Raw genomic sequence first — 17353 nt, 5'->3', positions numbered from 1 at the left:
GAGCCCCTGTTCCTAACCACTATGCTGTGCTGCATCAGGACCAGCTCTGGGGATGATCCATGGCCCATATTCCCATCTTGCTCCAATCTAAGTACATCCATCCCAGGGGCCTGGGTGTATGCCCTTCAGGTCACTGCCACTAAAGAAATAACAAAATGGAAAAGGCCCAGAGATGAGGCTCCAAAATGATAGGGAAGATGTGGGTTCTTCCGTATAAGGAAAGAGGAAAAAGAATAAGTCTTTTCCAGAGCTCTGATGTAAGCATGGGGATAGACTTTAAACATTTATTTACTAAATTCTAGGAGGAAAATATTGATTTGGTCAACTTTCATATGGAAACATTAAAACCTGAGAGGTGAGGGGTGCCTGGATGGCTTAGCTAAGTGTCTGACTTTGGTTCAGGTCATGATCTCACTGTTCGTGGGTTCAAGCCCCGCGTTGGGCTCTGGGCTGACAGCTCAGAGTGTGGAGCTTGCTTCAGATTCTGTGTCTCCCTCTCTCTGTCCCTCCCCCGCTCACACTGTCTCTTAAAAAAAATGTATAAATGTTAAAAAATTTTTTACAAAAACCCTGAGAGGTAAGTTTGGGACATTAGTGTAATGTAAAATATTCTTCTCTCCATGTAGTCTCACTTTACTTCTAAGACCACCCTGGGAGATGAGGATAATCAAGATCATTTTGATAAACCAAGGACACCAAAGCTCAGAGGTAAGAGGTCTTACCCAAGGCCACATGAGCATCCATCAGCAAAACTGAGCCCAGGTCTGTGCCAGAGGCTGGCCACCCCCCACCCTCTCATGCTGTTCAGTGGTTGCTCCCCAGGCAGGTCTCAGAAAATCATAGCTTCTCAGAGGAAGTCAATTCCTGGAGCTAATTATGTTAAGGAACATTATAAAGTGAAATGCAATTAGATTCAAAGGAGGTTTACAGAGATTCTGGGGTGACAGCCTAATGTTGCAATAAGGGTTGGACTGTGTCTCAAAATTTTGCTATAGTTGTTCATTTAACAGGGGGACTCTGAGGCACTCTGTGCTTACTGTGTACAAGGACTGTCAAGGTCAAACATGAATTCCTTCCTTTATTGCCCATTCTATGTGCAGTACTGTGCATCATGCCCTCGCCCTCCTATCCTCCCCCCAAATGCAATTACAGTAAAACCTTGGCTTGTGAGCATAATTTGTTCCAGAAACACACTTGTAATCAAAGTGAATTTCCTCCTAAGAAATAATGGAAAATCAGATGATTCGTTCCACAACCCAAAAATATTCACACAAAAATGACTACAATACTGTAATATAATATAAAATAATAACGAAAATACAAAATATAAAGAAAAATAAGCAAATTAACCTGTACTTACCTTTGAAAACCTTTGTGGCTGGTGTGAGGGAGACAAGAGAGAGGAGGGTTATTGTGTAGGACAACTTTCAGTATCACTAACTGAATCATTGCTATCTATTGGCTCAATGGAATCTTTTCCTTTTCATGCAACTTTAACAGGCAACCAATCCAATGACACTTGCTTTTGTCTCCTTTTGAGGATTTTGTAAAAATGCAACATTGCATTGTTTCTAAACAGATTCATTGCTCTCACTGCTACAGCCTTATTTGGGTCGTGCTTTTCTACAAAATTTTTCACTGTTTCCCACATTTTACACTTCTTGCTAATCTCATTTGAAGTGAGGGATTCCTCCCCCTTTTCCCCCTCCTCCTCTGTGGGTAAGATGCATATGTAGACTTCTTACAAAATCTTGCAGTTTTGGCCACTCCCATACCTTGTTTGTACTTCTCGATGATTTCTTTCTTAACTTCCACTGTAATCATCTCCTTATTCTTACTGCCTTTCTTTCCAACCTTTTTCTGCATGGAGGCCATTGTATGCACTTACACAGATGTTGACTACCATACAGTATTAATAATCTCTTGTTATTTACTGTATTTAATGTAACTGTCAATAAAGCAGCAGAGGAAAGGGTCTATATCTGAAGGTAGTCTGGGAGAATGAAGCAAAGCATTCCTAAGCTTACTTTTGTATGGAAAAGGACTGTCCATAAGTGCTTGGAAGTGACAAAAAATACACGAGTGCCAGTTGTGGGCACCTTCCAACATTCTGAAAAATCACTGATTTCTGCCAAAGGCTGTGGCCTGAGACTGAGCATCTGAGCATGGGAGATGACCACCCACAATCCCTCAGGGAGATTGAGAGAGAGAGATAAAGAGAGAGAGAGAAAGAGAGAGAGAGAGAGAAGAATCATTGGTTCAGTTGTGATCATGTGATGTTTGGCAAGCTATCGCTCATTTATTAGGATGTTAGAAACATTTGCTCACCTTGTGGAATACTCGCAAAACAGGTTACTCAAAAGCCAAGGTTTTACTGTACTCATATAGAGTTTTAGTGTGGGATAGAAAAGGCATCAATTTAGAAGGAAAGGCTGGGACAGACTGTGGGGTAATTTTGAATGCCAAGATAAGCAATTTGATTTCATCCTGTAGAAAAAGGAAAGCCAATGCGGATTTTTCAGCAAGGGAATGACATCGCCATCATCGTCACAATAAAAATAACAGCTACTGTTCACAGAGACCTATTACTTTCAATGCTTTCAGCCTGCAAACCCTCACACCCATCCCACGAGGTCAGAACGAGTATCAACCCCACTTAGCAGAGGAGACAGCCTGAGGACAGCGATAACATAGTTCATAAGGGGTACAGCCTGGATGTGACCCCACATCTACCTGAATTCAGTTTACTCTCACCCCAAACACTGCAAGATCTTTGCTTTAGAACATACCCTGCACAGCGCATGGGGACGGAGGTGTGGGAACCATCAGTATTTCACTGGGCGGATAAAGCCATGAGAGAGATGAGATTTAAGAGGACAGAAGCAGGGAGAGAAACAGCAGCTGAGGCAGGCAGTGTTAAGAAAAGCATGCAAGTGTGAATTTTAAGACAGCAAGAGGGGGAAATGGTGCAGAAAGTTACCTGGAGATCAGGCAGGATGGGGACGGACTAAGGACTGTAAGATCTGCCAAAAGAAGAGGGACTTCACAGACAGCACTTTCAGAGGAATGGTGGGAGTGGGCGCCAGATTGCTATGGGCTGAGCAATGAGTGGGAGGTGAAGACAGGGCCAGCAGCATGTAAACTTACTCTTTCAAGAAACATGGTAGTGAGGGGGGAGGGGAGGAAGGAGGCCTGAAATGGGAAGATGGAGGCAGGAAGGGTTTTCTAGGGGGTTGGAGGTGGGGAGAGACTCGAGCAGTTGTAAGCCAGAATGAAAGGAGAGGCTGAGGGCTACCAGATGGGGAGGTTCTTCCTGAGAGAGCCCCAGAAGGAGCTCCAAGGGATGGATGGAGAGCACAGTGTGTGGCATTAGTAACAGCTCATGTGGTTGGGCTTCTCCAGGGCTGTGAAATGACAGAGGTGGATCTATCTCTGTGGCTCCTTGCCCACTAATTTTCTTTCCCCTTTCTCCTTCCTCCCTTTCTCCCTCTTTTGCCCTAAGTATTTACTGAACACCTACTATGTGCTAGGTCTTGTGCTAAGCTCTGTGGCTATTATAATGAATGATACAGTGTATATAATTCTTAAACTTGAGTGGTGAGATGGATAGTAAACAAGAAGATGCACACATATGTACATTGTGTAACTACACATTGTACGATAATGCTAAAAAATGCTAATGTTCATTGAGTACTTCCAACGTACTAAGTACTTTATAAGCATTTTCTCATTAAGTACACACACACATACACAAACACACACACACCCTAAGAAAGGCATTGTTGGTATTTCCTTTTGCAGATCAGGAAATTCAGGTACAGAGGTCAGATGACTTCACACAGCTCAGACAGGTGGAGTGTGAGATTCAACTTGTGTTTGCCTGTCATCAGACAGATGCCCTTAACTGCCACACTGTCCTGCCTCCTTGTGTTTAGAACAGTGAGCACGAGGATGAACAAGACATGAAGGTGTACCCATCCTATGGGAGCTCACAAACCTTGAGAAGTGGGAAGAAATTGAGTTCATTTACTCCCTGTTACCTTCAGGTGTGGTCTCCGGACCAGCAGCATCCACAGCACTTGGGTGCTTGTTAGGAACGCAGAAGCTCCAGCCCAGCTCAACCCCCTGGATCAGGATCTGCAGGGACCTGCAGGAGCTTGGTGTGCACCTTAAAGTTGGAAATGCCTGGTCTAGAGCCCACTTCTCTTATTAGAGATGGGCAACCGAGGCCCAAGCTGTTGGAGATTACAGTGAGTGGTGGAATTTGGGGGTTTGGCGTCAGCAGCCCAACCTAGGCCTGAATGGGCGCTTCCACTCTTGGGCTGAGGCCAGTAGGAAGGAGAACAGGAAGGGCGCGCAAGGTGCTCGGCGCGCGCAAGGTGCTCGGCGCGCGCAAGGTGCTCGGCGCGCGCAAGGTGCTCGGCGCGCGCAAGGTGCTCGGCGCGCGCAAGGTGCTCGCGGGTTCCCGGGCCCTGCCGGGCTGAGGCGGCGTGGGCGCCCTGAGGGCCGGGCCGCCGCGCCGCGTCCCGGTCCCCGCGCTGGCCCGGCCCGGCCCCTCAGCTCCACCCCCTGCCTCCCCCCTCCCGCCCGCTCGCGCCTCCTGAAAAGCCAGCCCGCCCGGGGCGGCGGCGCAGAGCCGGGCCCGGCGCACGAGGCAGCCAGCGCGGCCATGACGGCGGAGAAGGCGCTGCCTCTGGGCAATGGGAAGGCTGCCGAGGAGGCGCGGGAGTCTGAGGCGCTGGGAGGCGGCGGCGGCTGCAGCGGGGGCGCGGCGCCCGCGCGCGACCCGCGCGACAAGCGCGACAAGGCGGTCCACGAGCGCGGGCACTGGAACAACAAGGTGGAGTTCGTGCTGAGCGTGGCTGGGGAGATCATCGGGCTGGGGAACGTGTGGCGCTTCCCTTACCTGTGCTACAAGAACGGAGGAGGTGAGGCGGCGCGCGCGGCGTGAGCGGGAATGAGGAGGGGAAAGCGGCCCGGTGGGGGCGGGGAGCAAGGGGGTGAGCGAGTGACCCCTCCCGCGCCTGCGTGTAGCGGGACCCTCGTGGGGAGTGCCTGCCTTGGGCCACCTGGCGCGTGAGCTCTCCCGGGGCTAGGCTCGCCTGTCCCAGGGCGCATGTGCACGTTTCTTCGCACCTGAATGTGCCGCCTGCCAGCACGCGAGGACGTGGTCGCCAGGTGTGTTCTGAGCCAGCGTCGGGTGGAGGCCCATGCTGGGAGCCCTTCCTTGCTTTTGAGAAGTGCCTTAGCGTCTGGGGCAGGAGACAGCCCCTTGGAGCCTCAGCTTTCCCAACTGGAAACCAGTGTGAAGGAAAAGGACTCTGATCAGGATCCGTGTAGGCTGGGGTTCTGAGCACTTAGTGAAATGCCAGACTCAGCTTTCCCTCCATCTCATTTCATCCTTAAAGTCATCTCTGCAGGCAGTGGCAAACCCATTTTGCAGATGAGGATGCAAAGGGTCAGAGAAGTAACCCCATAAAGAGATAAAGATGGGATTCTGACACCAAGGCCTTGTTTTAAACTGGGATTGGACTGACAACAGGGAGGACTTTTGGGCGAGGTGTTGATGTTCGATTGCCCGCCCCGTTTTTCATTTGCCCTTAAGGCCTTTACTAGGTCCTCTTTTCGGGCCTATCTGGCGGAAGCACTGGCACCAAGCGGTTTCTTTTACCGGTGTCAGAGACACGGACAAAGAGCAACGACACGGATTTAATGTTTAGGAGATGCTTCGAGAGTGTGGAGTGGGGGACAGGGAGAGGAAGGTGATGAGAGAGTTGTTCCTAGTGGCTTGTCCGAGTCAGTTTGGTGGAGGTTCTGCAGTGAATCCTCAAATCTTTCAGCTGAAGGACTTTAGGAGCCTCCACCTGTCCTATCAGCAGGACAGATGGTAGGTGTGTGGCAAGGGACCTTGTGAAACCTTCGTGGATGGCACAGTTTCTCCCAGGAAAAGCTTGTGTCCATGTATTCCTCCCTCTTTGCTGTGCCCCTGCCCCTCTAGCAGATTCCCAAGACCCCAGTGGAGGTGGCTCAGAAGTTGGCTGGCAGGGACCACACTGTTAGGCCGCTCGGAGTAGGACTTCCTGTTCGAGCAGCTGCAGGGAGAGCGAGAAGGGTACTGCTTGGCCCAGGCCCTTTCTTTGGAGACATTCATCCTGAAAGCCCAGGCTGCTCCAAGCCTGCTCTGCACTGGTAATGAAGTGGCCGCCGGTGTTGGTGGCTTGGCACTGGGGACAGAGGGAGTGGACTTGGAGACCCGGAACGTGCCCTGTGGCCTCAGCTGAGTTCTGCCTTTTTCCAGATTCAGCCTTTATTAGCTGCCATGTCTTCTTAGAAACCTGTGGAAACCCTGTTTAGGGTAGTCCCAGGCAAAAATCGTTTTAACATCTTTTTTTTTTTAATACAGGAAATTGTTATACCAAAACAATGCATTCCTAAAAGGAGGCGACAGAGTAAATTGGGTTAATTACAAATTCTGCACAGATTAAAAGAAAAAAAAGTTGCAGTGAGTAAAATTTAAAAATTAGTAGGTTTTTTTTTTTTTTTAACTCGCCAAGAGTCCCCACTGGGCACACAAATATCCTGATTTAATTGAGGTAGTTATCTTGAGTACTAGCTTTGCGAATACATGGGCTAGAAGTCTTTCAGAAAGTGCTGTTAGGTTCTAGAGGGTTCACAGCATATTAGCGAACCTGTTGTAGCTTCTTCTAATCACTTAGATTTATATTCAGCAAACAGACCGTCTTGTTCCTTTCACACACTTTTTGCCTTCTGCTATAGCTGGGGTATCTGATTATCCACTGCTTGCCTTTTAAAAAAAAAAATCTATACAATTCTATTCATAGATCCCAGCACTAGTTTAAAGGATTTCTTTCCCAATGTGAAACTAAGAAAACGAAAACAGCAACAACAACAAAACAGTATCTTGCCCCAAAAAGCTTTTCAAAGACGCTTTCAAAATTTGATGGATGTGGTCCTACTATCAGGTTTGATCAAAATTGTTGCTATTAGTTCTAAGGCTGAAGAGACTTCATTTAGCAAAAAGCAATTTCAGTTAAAGCCTTCATTTGTTAGATTAGATCGTGAGGAATAGCATGTGTTTCCAAGCTTTGTTATTAAACAGGTGAGAGGGAATGAGGGATTTGGAAAATCCTTTTCTGGTTATAGTAGCTCATGCTCACCTGAGTTATTTCATTTGTTTCAAAGAAAGGCCCAGGCAGTGGGTATTGTGTACCAGGATAGGAGCACTAAAGCTTATGGCGGTCTTTCTCAGATTGATTCAGAGTCAGCCTTCTGGGGAGATAGATACTTGTTGCAAACCCCTTATAAGTCAACTCCATAGCTGGGTCTCATGTACTGGGGCGCCATATTGCTAATAGCACATCTCCTTGAGAATGCTTTTCTTAATGAAAAGTATTTTCTTTTTTTTTTGCAGATCACTTCCAAAGTAAATAGGAGGAAGGGGTCCCCTTCACCTAGCCTGTTGAGGTTACTTTAGGATAAAAAAGAAGAATGTAATGTTCAGGGAGAGAATGGATTTAACCTAAAGAGTGCTAGAGAGTGAAATATATACATTATAGAATTAAGCAAAGAGAACACTTCCTTTTTACATTATCATCTTAGATGCACAACATTTCTGTGAGATAAGTGGTACGGATGTTAAATATTAAAAGCCCTATTTTACAGATGAACAAGTTGAGGCTGGGAGATGTGAGGTAGATGTGCAGAGAGCACAAACCCAGGGCCATGTTTTCTGACTGTGGTCGTCAAGGTGTGAACTTGACCTCAAGCTCAGCGAACATTACGTCTTGCACATAGTAGGTGATTATTAAAGATTTCTTGTGCTGAACTCGAAATAGTAGAGGCAATTTTAACCTCATTCCCTTACTTTGCATCCTTGTAGGGGCGTTCCTGATTCCCTATGTGGTGTTTTTTATTTGCTGTGGAATTCCTGTTTTTTTCTTGGAAACGGCTCTGGGACAGTTCACGAGTGAAGGTGGCATTACATGTTGGAGGAAAGTTTGCCCTTTGTTTGAAGGTAAGCACTGAGTTCAAGAATGAAATGGTGCCTGGGTGATGTCAGGCTGTGAAAGGCAGCTGAGACTGTTTTAACAAGGTGGTAAGAGACCCACATCACTCCCTTTGTTCTTTCAGGCATTGGCTATGCAACACAGGTGATCGAGGCCCATCTAAACGTGTACTACATCATTATCCTGGCATGGGCCATTTTCTACCTGAGCAACTGCTTCACCACCGAGCTCCCCTGGGCTACCTGTGGGCATGAGTGGAACACAGGTATGGTCCCCAGGGAGGGTCTCTCTGCAGGTCCTGCTGGGGGACCAGGGATTGGGGGTATGCCCTTGTCCTGGACATCAATCCTGGCCTCTTGACATGAGTCCAGATTCCACTGAAACTGGAGATCAGTTCTGCACTGGGTCTGGTTGCCCTGGCTCAGTAATTGGCATGGGTAGAAGAATGGTGATGTTCTTTCCTTGCTTTGCTGAATACAGAGACTGAGCCCTTTGTGGGCAGAGAGGGGTTCAGGCTCTAGTTCCAGCCGGGCCCCTCTGGGTGTCAGATTTTCCTCTGTAAAATGAACGGGTCAGGCTAGATCAAGGGTTGCAAACCATGGGCCTGTAGACCAGTTAGGCTTTAACTCAGTGATCAGTGAATTTCAAAAATGTGTTTGGTTGCCAAAATTTAAAAACCAGAAGACCTCGCATGAAAATCCAGATTTCCCACTTCTGTTGAAAAAAATAAATAAATAAAAGATCTGGCAATAGCAGACCCACATTCTCACAGTCTTGCTTGACAGCAGCTGGGGCTGATAAGCAGTTGTCTTTGGATAAGGCATCTGTCCACAAGTTGGCCACAGTCTCCACTCAGCTCACATTGCTTATTTACTTTCCCAATCTAACCCAGGTAGAAATTTGAATGTACCACTCTCCCACTTCCTTGAATGGATAACTCTTTAGATTACTTTGGATTCTTATGTGCTGTTTGCTTTTCAATTTGTCCATCCTATCAAGATGGTGTCTTAAAATCCAGGGAAAGCAACAACATATTTATTCCCTATCTGTGATGGCTGTGCTCAGAGCAGACATCACTAATTGACTGTAGAACTCTATCCTTTTGAGCCTAGTCTTGGCCTCAGAACCCTTCTCAGCAGTGCTCCAGGCAGCCACTGCCTTTTGACTGGAATGAACACACATGCTTTAAGCTGTTCACCATCTGTGTTATAACCTGTGGTTAGGTTGTCCCTGGAAGGGTCATTTCATCCTGCAGGCTGAGGTACGGTAAGATAGGGTGGGATGTTGGTTATCAGCATAAGGAAGGGGGAGTAGGGAGTAGTAGGTCTAGAAAGTGCTGTGATGTCACTTCCAGTGTTGTGGTGACTGCCCTGCTCCCACTGTTGGATTGTGTGGAGGTCTCACTATCTCTCTTTAGGGCACTGGTTCCTAACCTTTCTTTGGCTGGGGACTTCATAGAGATGTTTATCAAATTAAAATTCAAGGATATATTCTTGGAGGCCTGCAAGTCCTCCATGATAATTTAACTGTGTGTGTTTATTTTGAGGGCACTCTAAAAATACGCACATGTTCTAGATTATCTGCACAACCACCTTCCACCGAGGACAGTCAGGAGACTTCAGTGCCCAGCGTTGTGCATGTTTACAGTTTAAGATGGGTTCTTGATAAGTAGGATGATGGTGGCCAATGGAGGAGATCACAGAGATTTAATTTGTAAATGGTGCTTTGGTATTCATCAAAGTCCAGTTAGGAATGCCACAAACTGTAAGAATGAAGATATTGTGCAAGTGTGACCAGAGGAAAATGATAGTAGAATTGCTTCTCAAGTAGCCAGTGGAAGAATGGGCAAGCTGAACTCCACAGACCCTGCCTCCTCCCTTTGGCTCCACTCTCCTGTCAGGAAATCCATTTAATTTCACAAAATGGCATTGTCCTACACATACATTTTATGCTATCAGTTTGAATTGTGTTCCGTAGTTGGTATTTAATGTATAAATTTAATTCTGGTTTGATAGTTGTATGAGTACTGTAATCACAAGGACTTTATAACTCATTTATTTGTACACAGATGTCATTTTAATAAAAATACCTTGTTATTGTTGGATGTCTGAGAAATTTGTTTACTCTAGGGAGAAAAAAAAGAGACGCACTGTTTTAGAGACTGATCAAAACTAAGGGCTCCCTTCCCTGGAAAAAAGCATGAGGGTTCCTATAATCTCAGGTTTTCAGACTCCTTTCAGGATGTTGTGGCCCCCACAGACCCCCCCCCCCCCCCGTCCCGGCTTTCAGAATATGGTTAGTCCTTGCCAGGAGGAGCAGGAAGGAGGCAGACGATTGGGGGACTTTTCCCCAGCAGACGGCAAACCTTTCTCCCACTGGTTTGCAGCCCCCTTTCTCTCCTAGCATGTGAACACTTGTGTTGTGTAAAAATGTCATGTGTGAGAGGTGCTTCCTGCTCCAGAGGCTACAGATGTAGTTGGAGGGTTTGTACCCATGCGAGGAGAGAGCAGTGCCAGAGCGAAGCAGACCACTGACTCCGTGCTGGGTGCAGGGGCTCCAGAGTGAACAGTGCAGCTGCCCTCGGGGAGTTCACAGTCTGGCGCAGAGCTCTGTAAACGGGGGTGCTGTAAAGAGGTTCAGGTCCCGTGGTGGGAAACAGACCTGGGTGATAATCACGAGATGGGGCACTGGCTGGAGTGGACTCCCAGTTCTGTCCCTAACTGACTTTGGAGGGAGTGGGTAGGGATATGGGTCCCTTGACTGTTCCTGAACCTTAGATTCTCCTCTTCAAAATTAAAGGGAGTTGGAGAAGGTGGTTCCTTGGAGGGTCTTTACATTCTGCTTTTCTTAGAATTCAGGGGAGGGAGATAGATGAAGTCTCCCTGGAGGAGGGGGTCAATCTGGGCCTTTAAGATCGAACAGTTGGATATTTTTACTGGAAATTCAACTCCCCCTTGGTCATCAAGTTTCATGAAATGAGACGTTCAATAAATCCTTTCTTGGATTGACCAATCAAGTGAGGGAATGAGGAAGAAAGCAGAAATTCTTTACACCTACAGGCTCACGCCATTTCATCCAGTTCCTACATCTTTATGAGGCAGTTGCGATATTAGTGTCTTCCTACGTGAAGGAAAACGGAGTCTCAAATGCATTACCGTCGTAGGGACACTGTGACCGACTCACTCTTTTAGACCCTCCACCCCTGCTGGGGCCACTGGGCGGGACAGATAAATGCCATGGAGAGGGCTTCTGTAGGGAAGTGGAAAAAAGGAAAGGAAATTCGGAACCATGCAGGAGGAGAGTTTGATAGGGCATTTGGAGTGGAAGTGAGAGAAGGTGTCGTGCCCCCAAACCTTTCCCGCCTGTTCTAATCAGACCAGACCTCTCATTTAAACTGTAAGTGATCGATTTTCCTCCTTGGTGTTCTCTGAGGCATGTTTGCTTAGAGCGGCTAGTTAAAACCACCTGGTTGCACCATCAGCTTTGAATGTTTCCCAAGGTCCAGCCCTTGCAGAGGTTAATCTTCTCTTTCTTGTCTTGTTTCCACTGTAGAGAATTGTGTGGAGTTCCAGAAACTGAACGTGAGCAACCACAGTCATGTGTCCCTGCAGAACGCCACCTCTCCCGTCATGGAGTTTTGGGAGTAAGTGGAAAGTGACTCGTGTCCCTTGGCCTGTGGGGCCTCTGTCCTGGTTCTGCTCAGTTAACATTGCCCCCACCCTTGGAAAAAGTCTGACCCTTTCTTTCTCTGGCTTCGCACTTCCTGGTTTCTGGGGACGTTTGACTGCTTTGGAAGCCAGTGCGGAGATTTTACACGTTTCCTAAAGGAGCAGCTGAGAGGAATGTTTTCTTGTTCTTTGATGGCATGTCAGCATGCCTGGTTGCTTATTAGGGCAGGAAATGCTTGCTAAAAATGATAGTTTTTAAAAAAAGGGTTTTTAACAAAAGAGGAGACATAGCATGTTTGCTATAAGCTAAGTCAGAAGTGTATTTAGCCTGGGAAGCAGAAGTCTCCAGGGCAGAGAGGGCAGGTTAGCTTTCCTTCAGTACCTGAAGTGTCATGTGCAAAGGAAGCAGGTGAACTTGAATGGATAGAGGTTCTAAAGAGGCAAGTTTAAATGTGCTTAAGGGAGAGGTTAGTTTCATAGCACGGTCTGCAAGTACTTCTGAAGGTTGTGATCACCCAACCCTGAAAGTGTTTACCTGGTGGAGGGTCACTAAGCATTGTTGGGGAGGTGTCTGAATCCACCGACATTACAGGCAGTAATTGTGTGAATGGGCATTTCCCCAGAGGTGGGCATTCTTCCTTAACATCCCAAAGGGGTCTGTGACCTGGCAGTTACAGGGCTGCCACGTATGGTTATAGAAGTCATGCACTGCACAACCCTAGGGGGACTCATTCATATTGTGAAATGTGTGCTCCAGAATTGTACAGTGCCAACCTGCATAACAGTACACAGCGGCCCTGACTTGGGGTCTTCTGAGGTAGAAGGATCACCTTGTTTTTGGTATTGAAGAGATGTTTCCTCTGTGGGTCAGAGGTTGGGCTAAATGTTTTCTGAGACTATTCAATCTGAAAAAAGTATGGCTTTGTTCAAGAACATTGCCTACCCTAATGCTGATTATAAGTAGGGTAGAGGGGCAGTGGTTTTATGAGTCATTTTAATTCTCTTCCCAGATACCATTCATCTCCTTCCCTCTCTAGAGGTCATGATGCTGAATTTAGACTTATCATTCTCATGTTTATAGTTGGTGTGTGTGTGTCATACATATATATACACATTCTATATTAATATGTAATTATAAACATTAATAAGCTTTTATTATAAAAATTATAAAGCTTTATATAAAATTATAAAAATGTATAAGCTTTATATAAAATTATATATAAACTATTTGTATGTTAGCTATATATATGCTATATATACATCTCCCAAATAGTACCTAGATCTTTGTGGCATACTTAAAAGTTTTTTATTGATGGTATCCATTACTTTTCTTACAACTTTGTTCTTTGCTCAGTTTTGGTTTTGAGATGTTCCCCTGTTGATACATTGCAGCTTTGGTTCATTTATTTTTTCCTGCTGTATAGTATTTCAATGTATAAAAAGACTACATTGTATTTAGCCAGCTCCTCTTGATGGGCATTTAGACTTTCTCTAGTTTCCCAGTGTTACTAAGAACACTGAATAAATGTCTTGCCCATGCTTCCCTGTGTGCGTGAAGGAAGGTTTCTAGGCCTGTACCTAAGAGTGGGATTGCTAATGGTAGGGTGCATGTTTATTATCGGTTTTATCAGTTAACGTCCAATTGCTTTCTGAAAGGATTGTTCTAATTTACTTTCCAAACAGTAGTGTATGAGAATTCTACTGTTCCATATTCTAGACAGCATTTGGTCTGGTTAATTTTTAAGTTTTGCATCCGACTGTTCTAAATTTGCATTCCTCTAATGACTTGCGAGGTTGAGCACATTTCATGTGTTTTTCCCTATTTGGGTTCCTCATCTGTGAACTTCCCGTTCGTATTCTTTTCTCTTTGGATTGTGTGTCTTTCCTCATGGGTAGGAATTCTTGACACATTCTAGATATTAGTATCTTGACACATTCTAGATATAAATATGCTGCAAATTGCCTTCCCTAGTGTGTGGCTTTTCTTATTTATTTATGGCATTTGGAGTTTTAACTTTATTGAAGTCAAATTTGCCAGTCTGTTCTTTTTGGTTTGCACAGTTGGTATCTTATTTAAGATGTATTTCCCTACCCAAAGTTGGGGGAAAAAATCTTTTATATGTTCTTCTAAAAGTTTTAAAGTTTTGGGGTGCCTGGGTAGCTCACTCGGTTAAGCATCCGACTTCAGCTCAGGTCATGATGTTGCAGTCCGTGAGTTTGAACCCTGCATCAGACTCTGTGCTGACAGCTCAATGCCTGGAGCCTGCTTCAGATTCTGTGTCTCCCTCTCTCTGCCCCTCCCCCGCTCACTCTGTCTCTTAAAAATGAATAAATGTTAAAAATTTTAAAGTTTTAAAGTTTTGTGTTTTCATATTTAAGAATATAATCTACTTGGAATTTTATTTTTGTACATGGCATGATGTAGGAGTTCAGGGCTGTTGTTGTTTTTTAATACAAATTATCAAATTTTCCAGCCATATTTACTGAATTATTGATCTTTTTCCTATGATTTATAATGCTATCTTCCATACATAGTTATCTTAAAAATACAGGTCTACTTTGGGGCTCTTGTTCTGTTCCATTTGTCTCTCTAGCTAATTGTGTGTTAATACTACACCCACATTTTTATTGTAAGCCTGGAGCTGGTAAGACATGTGGGGACTTGTCTTTGTTCTTTTCCAAAATTGCCTACCAAATGAATTTTAGACCCAGTTTGTCATGTTAAACAACAATAAAGAACAAAATAACTTCGTGGGGATTTTGGTGGGAAGTATATTGAATGATTACGTTAATTAGAAGGAAATTGATATCTTTGTGTTTGAGCCTCTCTGTCCATGAACATGGTATAGCCCTCCATTTATTTAGGTTTTTTTTTTTTAATTCCTGATACAATAGTGTTACTTAAATGTCTACAAAGTAGTGGCATTAGAATACCTGATTAGAAATTCAGGTTCTCCATTCCTCCCCAGACCTACTGAGTCATAGTGTCAAATACAGCATACATAAGACATGTGCTAGAGAGAGGATTACTGTGGTAGGTGGACTGGTGTGGCCTTTCCCAGCCCCATTGGGCTATGATTTCCCAGAGGCATATTACAGAGACTTACTTGTGACCTACATATTTTGAGGGTCTGTAAAACAGGGTCTCTTTGCTCCCTTAGAGAATCGATCCTGAAACCCCACAATGGAGAAGATCTCTGTGTAACTTACATTGTTTCTCACCATTTATTTCCTTTGTGTCATATATAGAAAACCTCAATTAAATCATTTTTTTTGTGTGTGAAATGTGTTTGTTTATTGTCTGTATTCACCAAAAGGTAGTCCTAAAGGAACACCTTGTCTGGCTTTACTTACTACTGCTGGTCTGTGGAAGATCCCCAAGGAATATTTACAGAATGCATAGATGCATGCGAGGAAGACAGGCAGGCAATATTTTCTTGGAAATACTACACGAAAACTGAGAGTGGGTTCTGGCAAGAATTCATCCTGTCACTAAGGTCCCTGGCCAACAGCATCGATTGCTTCCTGGATCCCTTTGCACTATCCATATCATCAACTTATTTGGACACAAAGTGGTGGGAGGAGACAGCTAATCTGCATCCTCGTGTGTAACTGAACCTTGTGGCCTACTGCGTGGCCATTCTAGATGAAAGTCCATGGGAGAATGAACCCATGGTTCTAGTTTTCTATTAGATTGCATCTGTATCATCTGTGCAGTGTTGAATTCTACACCCTAAAAGTACTCAGATACCTGTGTGACAATCACCTTTTCATAACATGCTTTTGTCAGACAGTTCTTTTATGTATGTATGTATTTATTTTTAATTTTTTAAATGTTCATTTATTTTTGAGAGAGATAGCATGAGCAGGGGAGGGGCAGAGAGAGAGGGAGACACAGAATCGGAAGCAGGATCCAAACTCTGAGCTGTTAGCACAGAGCCTGATGCGAGGCTTGAACTCACGAGCTGTGAGATCATGATCTGAGCCGAAATCGGACGCATAACCAACTGAGCCACCCAGGCGCCCCTGTCAGGTGGTTCTAATTCATCTCTTCCCAGAGATGAGCTTGGAAAGGAGACTCTGTGAGATGTTCATAACATCCTATGAAAAGCCACTGGGGCCGCATGCATTTGAGAAGGGTTGAAAACTGTGCCCTTTGGCAAGAACATCTGTTATCTTTGATTAACTCAAATTACCAAATGTATTTTCCTGTGGAATCATTTGGAGTCGTTCCTTTCTACCCCCACCCTACCCCCACTCCCTGAATGCTAGCCGTCCATGCAGCACAGTTTGACACATACTTTGCTGGGAGGGAGTTCTTCCTTAAATTCAGCTGACAGTTGACTTCTGGGGCTTTGGATGGAGCGTGTCTAATTCCTTGCCAGTGTGACAGCTCTTCAAGTATTGTATCAAGTTTCCTCAGAAGCATTTCTTCTTTGGTTCTTTGTCTTGTTTCCCTGTGTGGCTGGCTCACGGATGCCCCACCTCAGGGTGCTCCTGGTACCTTTCCTTACTGCCTCTGACCTCATTCAGGCCCACACACTGCTTGGTCCAAATAGACTGCCTTGGCTGCCTGCTCGTTCACTCATTCCATAAATGTGTGAGTTCGTGGTATTCATAGGAAGGACACTGCACGTTTGGAGGAGGCAGAAATGTGGGATGCAACTCTAGCCCTCTAGAAGCGGAGGTGAGACAAGCCCCTAAACTGCCGTAAAATCAGGTACAAGGTGTTACTTCCCTGCACATGACTGGCCATAGCTTCACCTTGACCTAGGGCACCTGGCCCAACCCACCCCCTGTCTTACAGGCTCATTTCCCTTTTCAGGGTACAAGCTAATGGCTTAGCCAGTGAGAAAAGGTTGGGCCCTGGGTCAGTCTTGGACTGTGGCTCAAGCAAGGGGCCTATGGGGCAGGGGCAATTTGTCTTTCTCATGTCAAATTTCAAAATTAGGCCGTTCTGGTTTTCTTAGTAACTCATTATGCTTCTGGCATCTGAGCATTTATCTAAATATGTTTGCAGTCCTAAATTTTAAGCCTGTGTCCTCTGCTGGGATTGAGTACTGCCAAGAGTGTAACCACCGTCGTGGCATCAGGTGGGCTTTGGTTTGTCTTCACATCAGGCCTTGGATTCCATTAGTCCACGTGTCTCCAGCAAGTCCATATTTGCTGTGTGTACAATTAAAATCGCTTTTGCGTGGTGTCCATTCAACCAGCATTTGTTGAGCACATACTGTGTGCTGGGCCTGAATTAAGCTCTAAGGGTTTTCAGTTCTGTATCTTTGTTCAGAAGGGTGTGGTCTTATCTTTCTGGTGTATCTTCACTGGACAAGGTTTTAAAATTTCATTATTTCTAAATCATGTGGCCACTTGATTTTCTCTGGACACAAAATTTGGGAGGCAGGGGAGCTGGAGTGAAGCCCTGATTCCTGTGGACCCAGGGCCCAGCCCTGCCTCCCTCTCAGACTCCTTCCCCTCCACCATCGCCCTCCTCCACCTGGCTTTCCTTCTGTCCTTTGTACGTACTTGACCCATGCTCAGTCACAGGTCTTTATTGTTCCCTTTGGAAGATTCCTCACCAGATCCTTATGTGTCTGGCTCTTTCTTACCATGAAATCTTCATGCAGATGTCATTTGGGAAGCCCTCTCTGACCATCCCAG

General features: G+C 45.4%; 1 protein-coding gene across 2 annotated transcripts in view; it reads left to right on the top strand.

The window, feature by feature from the left end:
• The first annotated feature begins 4582 nt into the window (after positions 1 to 4582).
• The window catches only part of SLC6A11 (solute carrier family 6 member 11), a 135014-nt gene continuing 122243 nt past the window's right edge, over positions 4583 to 17353 (top strand). Inside the window, exons 1-4 of one of the 2 annotated variants that reach the window (XM_086697428.1) lie at positions 4583 to 4928; positions 7901 to 8035; positions 8152 to 8292; positions 11580 to 11670. In XM_086697428.1, the coding sequence (XP_086553554.1) occupies positions 4670 to 4928; positions 7901 to 8035; positions 8152 to 8292; positions 11580 to 11670 (626 nt within the window). In that variant the 5' untranslated portion in view covers positions 4583 to 4669. The remainder of the gene's footprint in view (positions 4929 to 7900; positions 8036 to 8151; positions 8293 to 11579; positions 11671 to 17353) is intronic. The other variant, XM_086697427.1, reaches the window with a different exon arrangement.

Source organism: Puma concolor, chromosome A2 (assembly GCF_028749965.1).
Source record: "Puma concolor isolate L17-30 chromosome A2, mPumCon1.1.hap2, whole genome shotgun sequence".
Lineage (NCBI taxonomy): Eukaryota > Metazoa > Chordata > Mammalia > Carnivora > Felidae > Puma > Puma concolor.
This window is presented reverse-complemented; position numbering and strand designations above follow the sequence as displayed.